Source organism: Peromyscus leucopus, chromosome 7, assembly GCF_004664715.2.
Source record: "Peromyscus leucopus breed LL Stock chromosome 7, UCI_PerLeu_2.1, whole genome shotgun sequence".
NCBI classification, from domain to species: Eukaryota; Metazoa; Chordata; class Mammalia; order Rodentia; family Cricetidae; genus Peromyscus; species Peromyscus leucopus.
This window is the reverse complement of record NC_051069.1, coordinates 37,124,614-37,139,293: the sequence shown is the minus strand read 5'-3', so window position 1 is coordinate 37,139,293 and position 14,680 is coordinate 37,124,614. Positions and strand designations below refer to the sequence as shown.

The 14,680-nt window shown below is 42.4% G+C and overlaps 3 protein-coding genes across 3 annotated transcripts; 2 read left to right on the top strand and 1 right to left on the bottom strand.

Moving 5' to 3' along the window:
- The first annotated feature begins 427 nt into the window (after positions 1-427).
- Pus3 (pseudouridine synthase 3) lies at positions 428-8,190 on the top strand. Its single transcript, XM_028879037.2, has 4 exons — positions 428-536; positions 5,597-6,005; positions 6,114-6,682; positions 7,517-8,190. The coding sequence occupies exons 1-4, from the start codon at positions 526-528 to the stop codon at positions 8,016-8,018; spliced, it is 1,491 nt and encodes a 496-aa protein (XP_028734870.1). The 5' UTR covers positions 428-525; the 3' UTR covers positions 8,019-8,190.
- On the bottom strand, positions 1,860-10,940 carry Hyls1 (HYLS1 centriolar and ciliogenesis associated). The gene is made up of 4 exons (XM_028879038.2): positions 10,859-10,940; positions 9,526-9,578; positions 4,688-4,806; positions 1,860-3,140 (listed from the first exon to the last, which is right to left on the bottom strand). Exons 3-4 carry the CDS (start codon positions 4,699-4,701, stop codon positions 2,210-2,212), a joined length of 945 nt encoding a protein of 314 aa, XP_028734871.1. The 5' UTR covers positions 4,702-4,806; positions 9,526-9,578; positions 10,859-10,940; the 3' UTR covers positions 1,860-2,209.
- LOC114699751 lies at positions 9,729-14,159 on the top strand. The gene is made up of 2 exons (XM_028879024.2): positions 9,729-11,417; positions 12,971-14,159. Exons 1-2 carry the CDS (start codon positions 10,637-10,639, stop codon positions 13,120-13,122), a joined length of 933 nt encoding a protein of 310 aa, XP_028734857.1. The 5' UTR covers positions 9,729-10,636; the 3' UTR covers positions 13,123-14,159.
- Positions 14,160-14,680: the final 521 nt, after the last annotated feature.

Genomic DNA, 14,680 nt, shown 5'->3' with positions numbered 1-14,680 from the left:
TTTTCGACTGGAATTTTAAGAATCGTGGCAACATTTCTAGAATTGGCAAAAATAGAAAAGGAACAAAACTGTCGCCATGATCTCTCCGTGGTGCTGAAGCAGCACTCCTTTGCCCTGTACTGTCAGTGTTTCATTCAGGCTATAGCATTTCCCTTTAGCCTTTACATTAACATCCTAATAGTAAACGCTTTTGACTCTCAATTAAATTTCTGTTAATTGAACGATATGCAAGATTGGGACACGATCTTCGATCTCTTAGTTTTCATATACGATAGCCAGCATTTAAAACCTTTTTATTTTAGACCAGAATTGTAATTTCGCCATTTGTTCTTGCATTGATTGTGCCTTGGGGTGAAAACAGGGCTGCATCAGAAACCTGTGCTTACGGTGGGTTAGGGCTTAAAGCCGGCACCCGGATCTCGGAACTACATTTCCCAGAACCACAGGCGCGCCTCCCGTGAGGCCGCGCATGCTTACTGGAGACACGAAGCTGTAGCTTCCGGCTAGTCGCGTGGTCGCGAGCTGATGACCGGAAGGTAAGTGTGGACTCTCCCCGATGGGCTGCTTTGAGTCCTATAGAGGAATGAGCAAATGCAGGGAGACCAAATAGCTACCTCCTACCCCGATACTTAAAGGCTTTAGGAAGGCACTGGTGTATGAAGTGGGACTTAGGACAACGCATGTGGTGTCGTGCCTGGGACTTCTTGGAGCTAAGAAAGTCCCGCCAGCGGGGCTTAGATTCGGCAGCTGGCTTAGAGGGCCTCTGCTGCACCAGAATTGCTCAAAAACAAACAATAGCCCAGTAAAGATGGTATGGGAGGAAGGCGTGGCGGAAACTAGCAGTTTATTTTGGGGTTTGCTTTACGCGATACTTTTCAGAGTTAATGATAGTAGCGCGTCTTGAACCCTTTATCTAGGGGAAATGTGTATCCACCCCTCCCCCCCTTTAAACTTCAAAAAGTTTCGTGCCTTTGAGGCTATTTTTAGTACACCCAGGAATTCCCTTTGTGGGTATTTGGTCACCGTTGCAAACCTGTCTACCTTCTGAATTTCACTGATAAACCTAGTGTGCTGGGCCAAGAGTCTTGGGGGTCATCCTTTTTAAAACAAATATGCCTCATGACTGCGTTGATCTTCTCATGCATGGAAAGAGCTAAACTGGGATACTTACCTTGAAATCCCTTTTATTTTGGCAGTTTGAACTTTGAGGTGCAGGGAAAGGAATTTTTTTTTTTAAATCAACTGTTTTGAAAAAGCTGTCATACTTTTAACCCTGCACCTAGTTAACTATTCCTCGTGCTCTGCATGTATGACAGATCTTGCTGTTTGAGTTACAATATAATTTGTATTCCCAGGCATTTGTGGCATTGTCCTGGCTCAGATGTACCATTGGAATTTGCAATTTTTACTTGATGTCAGTGTATTCACAACACGTAGCTGAGTTCCTAATAACATGTCTAGCTATGGGTGGTACTGGGTAAATGTATTTTATCTATAACCTCAAATATTGTTCAGAGGATGTTTTAGCAGCTAGTAATGATCAGGCTATTTGTGCTTATAGTGTTTTTCCTTCTTGAACAAGCATTCTGCTGTCAGCTTTCAGGCCTAAATAAACAACTCTTTTTTTTTTTTTTTTTAAGGTATTCCTTACTGAATTATTAAGATTTTCAAGAATGTTAAGTTCTAGCAAAAAACAGAACTAGTATTTTGATCTATACCAAGACAATTTGTTCATTTTTGTGTCTTCATGTCAAGTTAAATACAAAAACTCTGAATATCAGTAGATGATCACAGGAAGAATCATGCCCTAGAGCTGAGGTCCTTATATTGGGAAGTACTTAAAATAAGGTCCAAACTCATCATTTTCCAAATTCTTTAATAGTTGAGCTTAATGCCCACTAATGGGAAAAAAAAAAAAGCCAAAACAAAACACCGCAGTTTACAAGTCTTTTCAAAATGGCACTGACTACTTTGACAAAATCCACATTTCAGGTAGTCCCCTCCCTCAATTGCTGCATTTGAGAATATCAACTTAGAAATTTAAGTGGTGTATGATACCTAAAGTGACATAGGGAAATTAGGAAGGACCAGTGAAGTCCTTCCCCTATGTTCTGCGGGCTTTTCAAGTCAGTTAGTTGTATGTAAAAGGAGAGAGATAGAGAACTGGGTTGTCCTAAGTTCCGTGGAAGGAGACAGGTTAAAAAAAGTCTTAAGAAGGAGAAAGAGGGAAAGGAAGCTTCTTGGGTATGACACCGTTTGCAAGGTCACAGCGCACACCCCACCGAAGGGCAGACCTTTTCTTCTCAGTTGGTACTAGGTAATTGTTTGGAACATAAACATGTTGAGGCTTGGCTTGGGGCTCTGTTCTAGAGAGCATTTGTCCTCGGACACTCCAGCGTAGCTCCTTCCTATGATCTTCCCCAGGAAACCGCATTGAATCCCAGTCCCTTTTGTACTCAAAATATCTGGCCACCCGGTCTATCTTGCCCCGGTTTCGGCTTAACTGATCCAGCCTGGGGAGAATAAAGGACTTGGGTCTGCTGGCAACAATCAAGTCTTGTTCATAAACAGGAGGTCCCATTTCTTCTCTTCGTAGATAGCAAATGAGCTGATCTTCTTGTGAAATTCCTTGATACTCATGTGGTAGGTTATATTTTTGTGAAGCATCACTTGGGGATTCTGTGCCTTCTTGAAATTGTAGGTTCATCAGCCTGTGTCTTAAGTTCCAGAGGTCCAAGTCACTTTCTGTACCCGATTCAGATTCACTGATAATAGACTCATCTGTCACTAGTACTTCCCCATCTGGCTTTCTGCGCAGAACCTTTCTCTTCATCACTGGCTTTCTGCATTTTTGGGAAGCCTCTGAAACAGTTGATGAAGTGACACGGCTTCTTATAGGTGGGTAGTGCAGCTGCACAGGAAGAGCAGGTCTCTTTCCTGGTGTCACGGAGGCTTTACTGTAGGGATCATACTGGCTAGCCTTGGCTTCTCTCCTAATATCTCCTTCGCCCTGCCCTGCACAGATATGTGTAAAAGCTGTAGCAGCAGCTAACATTCGTTCTTCTGGATCCATATTGGCCCATTTTTGTCCACCGGGTCCTATCAGTTGTTCCATTGCTTCCTCTACATTATAAGGCTGTCTATAAAAGATAACACTGGTCAGTTTCCACCTCATTAATTGCCCATTCTTGTCTCAGTTTTATAGTCAATTGAAAGTACAAGGTAATAATAAATTCAGTAGCTGTGGTAGAGATGTATTATTACTTGCTCTCATGTCTACTGTTTTCTTTCACTTCCTATTGCCTTGTCACATGTGGCTCCTGTGATGTGGGCTGAGTTCTGGCATATGGAAAGCTTGAGACTACATGTAATGGAGCATGATGCTTGGTGAACATTATATAACATGTTTAGAGGATGCTTTATGTATATGGCATTACTCTCATATGGTTATTAATCCATGTAATCCTTGCATTTTAGGATTAGTTCTTTTTCACAGGAAGCTTCAAGAAGTTAACTTGCCCAAAAGTACACAGCTAGTAAGTACCGGAGCTGTAACAGTACCTCAGTAGTCTGAATCAGACATCAAAAAAGCAGCATGATGGGGTCTGCACACATACAGCACACATGTGTATGCATATACTCTAAGACAAATCTGTCCTAATAAGAATAACTATCCAAATCAACCACCAAAGCACGCAGTGGTGGATTTCCTGACTGGGTTGAAGGTGGTTATCTATTGTCTGCCACTTTGTTTCTCTACTTTTTTTTCTCTTCAAGTTGAAAAATACATGCTTATAATTTTAAAGAATTTCCCCTCCATAATGAAATTTCTGTCTAAAAGGCAGTTTCTTAGCAGTTTTTCAGAATTTTCTGTATTCACACTAAAGTTTTTCACACTATAAAGGAGCATGGCACAAAACCTCTGAACTTTGAAGAGAGTTGTGGTGATTCAGCTGTCAGCACATGAAAACTTACTTCACCTTGTTGTGTCAAATTTGTCCAGTCCCTTATTGATATAACACAGACTTATAATCACTTGTTAAAAAGTAATGTACAGCGAGTATCTTGTAAGCTTTGACACACTTGCATAAGCATGTAGCATAGGTTCAATTTCTAGCATGGGGTTACCTCTAAGTGAGTTTTCCCCCTTCACAGTGGTATACTATCAAACTTTCCCATCCTTGTAGACCATTCCACAATTAACTGTTCTCAAGCACTTGAACATGTGTTAGTTAGCAATGCCTTTCCCCAAGGAATATAGCTTAGTGACTGAGGGACTGCCTAGAATACAAGAGGATCTATGTCAAATTCCTGTGGTGGTGTCTCCACCCCCCACCCCCGGCTTTTTCTGATAATTTAAAAATATAAGAAAAGGCATTTCCCCATATTTCTGCTAGTAATATTAGTGTCACTTATAAGATTTAAATGTTTAATCTACCATAAACTCATAAACTCCATTTAGTCATAGTTGGCCTTAGAATGAATATAGAAATGCTCACCAAGTAACTACAAGTCACAGATTAGTTCAGTGTTCAAACTGGTATTGTTGCCCTTTGGTTACTGAAATACACCAGAAATTTCAACTTTCAGATCCAAATTATGTCAGACTAACTCTTGTATAACTGTTACAGAAGTCTTTTAGGAACACATGAAATTGTTTGTAAAAAAGCCAGTAATTATTAATTACCTTTTTTCTGCCATTACAACTACTTAAAGTAAGAAAAATTTGTCTCCAGGTTCTACTTCCAATGTGAAATATAATCATTGATTGTATTTCTTCAATTAAGATAGCTTCTATTGTGCCACCTTTAAAACAAAACAGAACATTAGATAATATATAGGCCACTTACTTCAAATATTGTAAGACAATAGAAACAGAAGCAGTCATAAGTACCCCATGTAAATAATTCTTACTATTAAAACTACTGGACAAATGTACTGAGAAATCAAGAGGAAATGTTATAGGGAGAAAACCAGTCTACATGAATCCTCATCTTTGTTAGTAAGGAATAGAGAATAAAATTGAGGCATTTCCCTAAATTTTAAAAAAACAGGTGAATTTTTCACTTTTCTTTTGTGAAAGTAGCCAGATAGAATGTAAAAGAACAGAGAAGAGCTGGGCGGCGGCGCACGCCTTTAATCCCAACACTCGGGAGGCAGAGCCAGGCGAATCTCTGTGAGTTCAAGCCAGCCTGGGCTACAGAGTGAGTTCCTGGACAGGCTCCAAAGCTACAGAGAGAAACCCTGTCTTGAAAAACAAAAAAAAAAAACCAAAAAAACAAAAACAAAAAAAAACAGTGATGAATCCATAATAAAAAAACTGGTGTCTTTGGGCACCTTGGGTAAGCAGAACCTACACTTTTAACATCAAATTAAATCTTAGTGTTTTTGTTTGTTTTTTTGTTTTCTTGAAATAGTAACTTGTTTGTACCCGACTGGCCTGGAACTTGTGGTCTTCCTGTCTGTGCCTTCCAAGTACTGGGACCATAAGACTGCACTACCATGCCCAGCTTCAATGATATTTAATCATGTTACACTGTCATATCCAAAGGAACTAGCACTGAAACTAATGTATTCCTTCACTCTTTTCCCACAGACGGCTTTTCTTGTCTTGTCTTCAGACGGTTGTCATGGCTGAAAACACAGAAAGAAACCAGATTGAGAAACTCCTAAGCAGAGTAAAGGAACTGGAGCAGGAGGTGAAAAGACTTAAGAAAGAACAGGCCAACAGTATCAAAGACTCAAACATCAGAGAAAATTCTTTAGGCTCTGGAAAAGCTAAGCGTGCATTTGATTTCAGTGCTCATGGCCGAAGACATGTAGCTCTAAAAATAGCCTACCTAGGCTGGGGATACCAGGGCTTTGCCAGTCAGGAAAACACAAGCAATACCATTGAAGAGAAACTGTTTGAGGCCTTAACCAAGACCCGACTAGTAGAAAACAGACAGACATCCAACTATCACCGGTGTGGTCGAACAGACAAAGGAGTTAGTGCCTTTGGTCAGGTAAGGGCCAGTACCTTGTTTCTTAAAGCAAGTAGTAACAGGAAATCTGAGTGTACACACTGAGTCTTGAGATCATCTCTGAAACAGTTTCTCTCTCTAATTCCACAGGTGATTTCTCTGGACCTACGTTCTCAGTTTCCAAGGGGCAGGGATTCAGATGACTCTAATTTAAAAGATGATGAAGCCGATGATGTTGCTAAAGAGATCCGTTACACCCACATTCTCAATCGGGTGCTCCCTGCAGATATCCGAGTGTTGGCCTGGGCTCCTGTAGAGCCTAGCTTCAGTGCTAGGTTTAGCTGTCTAGAGCGGACTTACCGCTATTTTTTCCCTCGTGCTGATTTAGATATTGTAACCATGAATTACGCCGCTCAGAAGTATGTCGGCACTCATGACTTCCGAAACTTGTGTAAAATGGATGTGGCCAATGGAGTGGTGAACTTTCAGAGGACTATCCTGTCTGCACAAGTGCAACTGGTGGCTCAGAGCCTGGGTGAGGAGAGACGGCAGGAGCCTTTCCAGTTATGTCAGTTCCAAGTGACTGGCCAGGCCTTCCTGTATCATCAAGTCCGGTGTATGATGGCTATCCTCTTTCTGATTGGCCAAGGAATGGAGAAGCCAGAGATTATTGATGAATTGCTAAACATAGAGAAAAATCCCCAGAAACCTCAATATAGGTAAGTTAAACCAAACTAGTACATCTGTCTCTCTCCCATGATTTTGAAAAAAACTCAACCACTGATTCTGTCTTCATTAAATTGTATACTTTTAGAAAATTTTATGTGTATAGGTGTTTGGTGTTTGCCTGCATATATGCCTGTACACCACTTGTGTGCCTGGTAACCACAAAAAAGGGTGTCAGATATTTTGGAACCAGAATTACAGAAGGTTGTAGCCTACTATGTGGGTACTGGGAATTGAACCCAGGTCCTCTGGAAGAACAGTGAGTGTTCTTAACCACTGAGTCATCTCCCCAGCTCCTTTCACAAACTTCTGATTTGTAGAATGTTGTGAACATGTAAGAGGGGGTGCTTGCTATCTACTACTTTTCTCATTGTTCTATTCCATTAGTGAGGAAGTAGATATTTGGACCAGGCTTCTAATTCCCAGCTTCTGAAACCATAGGGAAGGTAGAAAAGAGGTTTTTCTTTTGTGAACAGGCTGTGGCTAACAGTGACACCAGTAGTTCATTCTGTGAGAATGTCATGAACAAATCTGGATAAATAATGTGCTTTAAATTTTATGGTATGATGGGGAGCCAGTGTCTTACTTTCTTATCAACCCACATCTTGATTTATTGCCACTTAATACCGAGCAAATTGATCATTGCTCTTTTTCCTTCAAGAAACAGTTATAAAGTTGCTCCATATTAAGACAGTGTTGTATTCTTAGATGTTACTAACCATTGACATTAGTAGATCTTCCTCCCCCCCTTAATCTCAACTAAAGCTCAGTATTATAAAAAAGAACTATTGGCTAACTGCTGTGCATTCTCACTTGTTTCTCTTTAGCATGGCTGTTGAATTTCCTCTAGTCTTGTATGACTGTAAATTTGAGAATACCAAATGGATTTATGATCGCGAGGTTCAGGAGTTCAATGTTACTCACCTACAACAGCTATGGGCTAATCATGCTGTTAAAACCCACATGCTGTATAGTATGCTACAAGGACTAGACTCTGTCATGATAACATGTGGGGCAGGAACAAAGATGGATGAAGCAACAGAATGGAGAAACATTAAGCCCTCTGTCATAAAGCAAACTAGTGCCTTTGTAGAAGGAGTGAAAATGCGCACATATAAGCCCCTCATGGATCGCCCTAAATGCCAAGGACTGGAATCCCGGATCCAGCATTTTGTACAGAGAGGACGTATTGATCACCCACATTTACTCCACAAGGAAGAAACAAAGGCCAAAAGGGACTGTGCCGACACAGAAGAAGAAAATACTGTTTTAGAGAATCCAACAAAGAGGGTCTGTATAATAGATGCAGAGATTAACAGTACTGTATAATCCCAGCAAGCTGAGATCTCTACCAGGATCTAAGAAACAAAATCAGCTAAAATTCTAAAGACTGGCTCTTGAAAAGACCTAACAAGTCTTAAACAGGAAAGGGTCTAAATATTCTCTAATCCCTGTCCAAAAGAATTATGGAATAAAAGAAGCAAAAAGCACTTGTGAGCTATATAAGCCTCTGGAAATCTGTGCCTTGTGTTCAAATTCATTAAAGCCTGACCCCACAAATATCATTTGTTATTCCAAGGCAAATGTAATAACCACTTATCTGAAAGATCTTTGCCAAAATGTCTTACTTTCTTATTAAATTCCATCAATTAAAGATTGGGTAGATGGGTTTAGTGCCAGGTGTGAAGCTACTTGAAATCTACCTAACTCAGTATAGCACAGTATGTTTTTAATGAGGCAGCTAAGTGCAGGAGCTGACAGATTCTTTTTACTAAGGGTAAGAGCAAATATTTTAGGTTCTGAAAAAAATGCTATGTTGCATTCTTCTTATGACCTTTTAGAGATGTAAAAACATTTTTATTTATTGTTAGCCAAGTTCTGGAAGGTTCAGCTTTGCAGAACTGGGGAAAAATGTTTTGGTTTTGAGCTAATTGGGTAAACTGGCACACATCTATAATCCCAGCCTTTGGGTGGATGCAGGATCAGGAGTTCAAGGCCAGCTGGGCTATAAGAAACTCCTTCTCAACAACCAAACAAGAAAAGACTTTGAAGTCTATGGTAGAAAATACAAGTCCTTTAAAGAGTTGGGAATTAGCACATACTTAGTATGACTACAAAGTGACAAAAGCTTAATTTAGGTAAGTCAATGTGTCACATTCATATCTTTAGGGGCCACTAAGAAGTTTTAAAAGCCAGAAAATTATGCAGCAAAAGCACTACTAATATTCAGACATGAAATTCTTGACTCATACCATAGCAAATGAACTTAAAAATGCCTACTTTAGCAACTGTCCTTGCAATAGTGTTATTCACATTTACTAGACATGTTTATAAAAACCAATCAACGAGTAACTAGTTTGTTCTTATGTTCAAGTCTCAAAACATATAGGGATTATATCTGGAAACTGCTAAATATAAGGAACACCTGGACAGTTAGAAACAATATTTACAGTAATCTGGTGCTAAGTACTAGATTCCTAGTGATGGAGTATATAATCACAGACTCGTGGGATTTTAGAAGGGAAGTAGCTTGAAAAGTGAGGTGACTTGTGCAGAAGTGGTACAACATAATAATAGCTTTTACAACCTAGTAGAGAAGCCAGGAGAACAGCATACAAAGTGATTTAGGATTTCTTGTCAATGTAACATTCTAAAAAGGACTGCTTTGTTCTTTCATTTTTAAGTCTTAAACATTTGTATGTGTGCATCACATGGGTGTCCACAGAGGTTGGAAGAAGGCATCTTAACATTCTGTGGAGCTGGGACTGGGCAGTTGTGAGCCATCCACTGGGTGCTGGGATCCCAACTCTGGTCCTCTGATAGAACAGTTTCTTACCTTATTTTGGTTTGCCTTGACTAGCAGTATTTGAGTTAACAAAAAGGAAAAACCTAGAAAAGAAAAACAGACTTTAAGAAATAGTACCTATTTAAAAAGTTACCTCCAAAGCCCTAAGTAGAAGGTGTTCTACTCCGGAGTCTGTAGAAGCAAGAGTTCAAGGTTTAAATCTGAGTAAAATCCTTTCAAGAGGTTGCCTGCCTAGGAATCTAAAAGAGAATGGATTCAGTGACCTTATGTTTGGTAGGCAGTCATCACAGAAGCAAAGGAGAAGCCCCCAAATGTATTTTTGCAAAACCACTGAGGTGATATTTATATGAACTCCAAGGTAAGGACTGATGTTGGAAAAATGTAAAGACGGGCTTAAGGTTTACTTTCTACATTTAGAAAGCAGAATTATTTCAATATGTTTTGAAGTTTAATTGAATTTTAGACACTAAAGTCATGAGGATTTTTAATGGCATGTTTACTGGACATCGTTAGTGTTGTTCCTTTGTGTTCAAATTATGTCTCCGTCATTTTACCCCTCAAATGTGTTGATGCTTACAGAGTGAAATGCAACTTTTCATAAGGTCTATAGGTTATGTTCAGTTCCTTTGGTTTCTAATAAAACATGACAATCTCACAAGCTAGAGAGACACACACAAGCTAAACTACCATCTTATATTTTGTGAATAAATATGGTTAACATTGACCAAAATACCTATCTTTTCTAAAAAAGGCAAAACAAAACAACAACAAAACAAACTTAAGCAGTTACCTAGTTACAGTTGAAAGGATTTGGAGGGTGGTATTTTTAACTCTTAAATTCCCGGATGCGGATATAACTGAAATTATGGTGCAATTTAACCTTCAAGTCAAATGACAAACTGCTCTCTAGAAAAACTTACTACCAGGACACACTGGTTAGCGTGCTTATTTGTATTTATTCACGTTCATCAGCACTGCGTATTGAAAAGCCTAACAAACCTGAAAGGGCACTGTAATAGCCGTTCCTTCGGTTTTACCCGCTATCCTAAATTCTAAGCAAACGCAATGGTGGGCTGGTTGTAGGCATGAGCCCACGAAAGGTGCAACCCAAACGTGAGACGACTTCCCTGCTGCTAGAACAATGAGGACACCCGTAGCACCATCTGGCCGTGGGCGTGCCGAGAGCTCCGCTCCTTCCCCAGGGGACCGGTCCCCAGCCTCCACGCTGACTCCAAGGGCTGTCAGCTCGCTCGGCCTCCGGACAAGAGTGGCGCACAGTGCACATTGTGACCTGGAGGAACTTGGCGGCCTCTGCCCCGGTGGCCGGTTAAGGACGCCCCAGGCAGCGCACCCCGGGACTTACCTTGACCGCAAGAGCCCGGCCAGGGAGGAGAACGCGAATCCACGCGCAGCGGTCCAGGGAAGGAGCTCGGGCCTCCGCCGCACCCTGTCCCAGGAAGTGTCTGTCCACCGCTGCCCGGCTCCGCATACGTCACCAGCCCCTGTCGCCGCCGCTGCTGCTGCTGCGGGTTTAGTCGTCTCGTCGCCGCTCACGGCGGACCACTGCTTCCCACTCACGCAGGCGAACCACCCACCCTCACTCCACGCAGTCGTTAACGGTCGGCCGTTCAAGTTTAAATCCCGGGGCGAGCCCACGCCCTCGGCTCCGCCCACCAGCTCTCTGATTGGCTTAGGGGCCAGACGTCCTCCACGCCTACGGAAAGATTGGTGCACGTTTTCTTTCTGCCCGCCCCCGCGGGCCCGGAAGCAGGCTATGGGGCGTGGAGCTGAAGTGGGAACCCGCCGGGCAGTGCCGCGGAAGCCTTGGTCTTGGTTCCCCAGGCGTTGGTTTGGCGGAGAGACAAGGGGCTGGCCCTGCTCCGTGCCCCAGCCGCTCTTGGCCGCAGTCGGCGGCGTCGGAGGTGAGCGGAGGGGAAGGTTCTGGGGCGCAGCTGGCCCGGCTCATACGTAGACCTCCTCTGCAACCCGCTGTACGACGACGTCTTGACCAATGCCAGCCTCACCCCTCCCGCGGCACGATGTGCTCTCTCCCAGAACGCACTGTCATTACCCTCTTTAGCTGAGCGTACTCTTGACAAAATAAAAAGTATTTTTAAAAATTATTAACAGGCGTTTTAAATTTTTTTTTGCATATGTGCCTGAAAAAAAAAAAGAGGTACCCTAGTGCTGAGGATAAGATTGGAAAAGAGGTCACCATAGTTCAACATTCTAGTCACTTGTATGCATCAAATCTAAAGAGTTTTGGCCAAATCCTCGGTTGTATTTCCCAACACAAATAAATATCTCTCTCTCTCTCTCTCTCTCTCTCTCTCTCTCTCTCTCTCTCTCTCTCTCTCTCTCTCTCTCTCCTCTCCTCTCCTCTCCTCTCCTCTCCTCTCCTCTCCTCTCCTCTCCTCTCCTCTCCTCTCCTCTCTCTCTCTCTCTCTCTCTCCTCTCCTCTCCTCTCCTCTCCTCTCCTCTCCTCTCCTCCTCTCCTCTCCTCTCCTCTCCTCTCCTCTCCTCTCCTCTCCTCTCCTCTCCTCTCCTCTCCTCTCCTCTCCTCTCCTCTCCTCTCCTCTCCTCTCCTCTCCCTCTCCCTCTCCCTCTCCCTCTCCCTCTCCCCTCCCCTCCCCTCCCCTCCCCTCCCCTCCCCTCCCCTCCCCTCCCCTCCCCTCCTCTCTCTCTCTCTCTCTCTCTCTCTCTCTCTCTCTCTCTCTCTCTCTCTCTCCTCTCTAATTTTTTGAGACAGGGTTTCTCTGTGTAACAGTCCTAGCTGTCCTGGAACTCGTTTTGTAGACCAGGTTGGCCTCGAACTCACAGAGAGATCCACCTGCCTCTGCCTCCCAAGTGCTTGGATGAAAGGCACGTGCCACCACCGCCCGTTTTTTTTTTTTTTTTTTTAATTTTATTTCTTAAAATCTAGAATATGTAACTCTTCCAAACACTTCATCCTATCTTCTACCTAGCTCACTTTTTCTCAAGGCCCTTGATCTACCTCTGGCCTTGATCTCAAGATCTCCTTCTCTCTGTCGCCACTAATATTGCAATTGTAGGTCTGTGCCCACCTGCCGGCAAATGAAGATAAATGTAACCGTAGTCCTATGGTTCATACATGACCTTAAGTTTCCTTTATTCTAGAGACATCTCCATTTCCCTCCTTATACTTTTACTTTTTAAAGGACCCCAGTTACAGGCTTCTGATGAATCCCTCTGGTGAGTGTCTTCTCTACCTCTTGACACCATGCTCTTGTTTGCTCCCCCAGCTAGGCGTAGTTGATTTTAGCCCACCGGCATCTTTATTTATAGACTTAAATATATTCAACTGATTACGTGGTCACACTTAAGTTAAGCAACTCTTATGCTATCTTTGCTTACCTTACCTCTTGTTGACACTTTAAAGTCCTCTTAACTGTAGTTCTCAGATTATGTCCTGTCTCTCATTTTCCATTTTTTCTTCTTGGTCTTCTCCGTCTAGAGGAACAACAGTACAGACAACAGCAGAATGAAAACAAGCAACGTTCTCTTGACACTGCTGCTGTCCTGTCAGCTTGCCTGTTCCTTCACTCCCTCACTCTCTCTCAATTGCTCCTGAATTCTGCCTCCTCTGTAAACTCAGGCTACTTTTGATAGTCGCCAGTGATCTCAACAGTCAGCAGCTTCAGTTGTCTTGCTCAGTCCTGTGAGTATTTGATAGTTTACCCAATACATATTTATTGGGCACTCGTGAAGCGTACTGTGGTATGTTTTGGTGGTTTGATAATTGCATAAAAATCTCAGCAAGTGGGAGACTGAGAATGCAGGATCTTGACTTGGAGGCAAGCCTGGATTACATAAGGGAGACTATGTCTCAGAACACAAGAGGCTGGAGATGTAGCTCCTGGTAGAGCACTTACCTAGCATGTACAGGATTCTGGGTTTAATCCTTAGTACCAAAACCAAAAGACACAACTTCTTGTATTTAGGAGTAATTGACATTGATGGATCACAAATTAAAATTATGGTCAGTCAGCACAAACGGGTGGCAAATTTTTCATAGAGAACTCCTAATAACAAGGATTTACCGTATTATGTCACAAACCAGGAAATAAAAGATGAGTGAAAGGGTGAGGAGGGTAGAGATGCAGTGAGAGGTATGTTGTCGGGAATGGAAAAGCGTATGCAAAGATCTAGGCAGATGGGAGACTTAGACTTGAGAAACTGAATGAGAACTAGGACAAAGGTAGATGGTAGAGATGAAATTAAGAGGTAGGTCATGGAGGCCAATGGGAGGGATTCTGATTTTATCCAAAGAGCTATGGAAACTGGGTGTCTGAAGCAGAATTGGGGTGTGCTGTGAAATATTCAGGCTTATACTTGCAATTATTTTCTCTGCATTGAGAAGAATGGATTAAAGGAGTGTACCATTCTATGTAAAATCTAAAAGGGAGATACGTGCATATTCCAGTTGTACATTGTGGTACTTTAGGTGAGGATGGTAATGGCCAAGATATTAAGATGGGGCAGATAGCTGTATTTTGTGCCTATGACCAGAACATAGATTTGCTGAAGTTGAGGTATGAGAGAACAGGTGTGCTCTATTGGTTCATAGGTCTCTGGTTTGTACAGCTGAATGCTGTTTTTTGTTTGTTTTTGTTTTTGTTTTTTGAGGCAGGGTTTCTCTGTGTAGTTTTGGTGCCTGTCCTGGAACTTGCTCTATAGACCAGGCTGGCCTCGAACTCACAGAGATCTACCTGGCTCTGCCTCTCAAGTGCTGGGATTAAAGGCATGCGCCACCACTGCCTGGCTGAATGCTCTTTTCTCAGACAAGGGATACTGGAAAAAGATAATCTTGGGTGAGGTAGAGTTAAGTTTTGAGCATATTGAATTTTAGATGTTCATCAGTATTCTGTTGCTGTGACTTAACAGAGAAATTCAAATGGAGGAAAGATCTGTTGTGCTTCAAAGATTGAGCTCACTTAGCTCTACTGTTCCTGGCGGGGGTGGTGGTGGTGTGGCAGAACAGAGCTGCTCATCTTATGGCAACTGGGAAGCAGGGAGGTGGAGAGGCAGATAAGAAGGGGCCGGGGCATACCCTATTTACCTACTTCCTCTAATCAGGCCCCACCTCCTAATAATGCCACCAGATTATGAACCTTTACTGGGTTAATCAACTGATGAGGTTTGAGTCCTCTGATCTAATCACCTT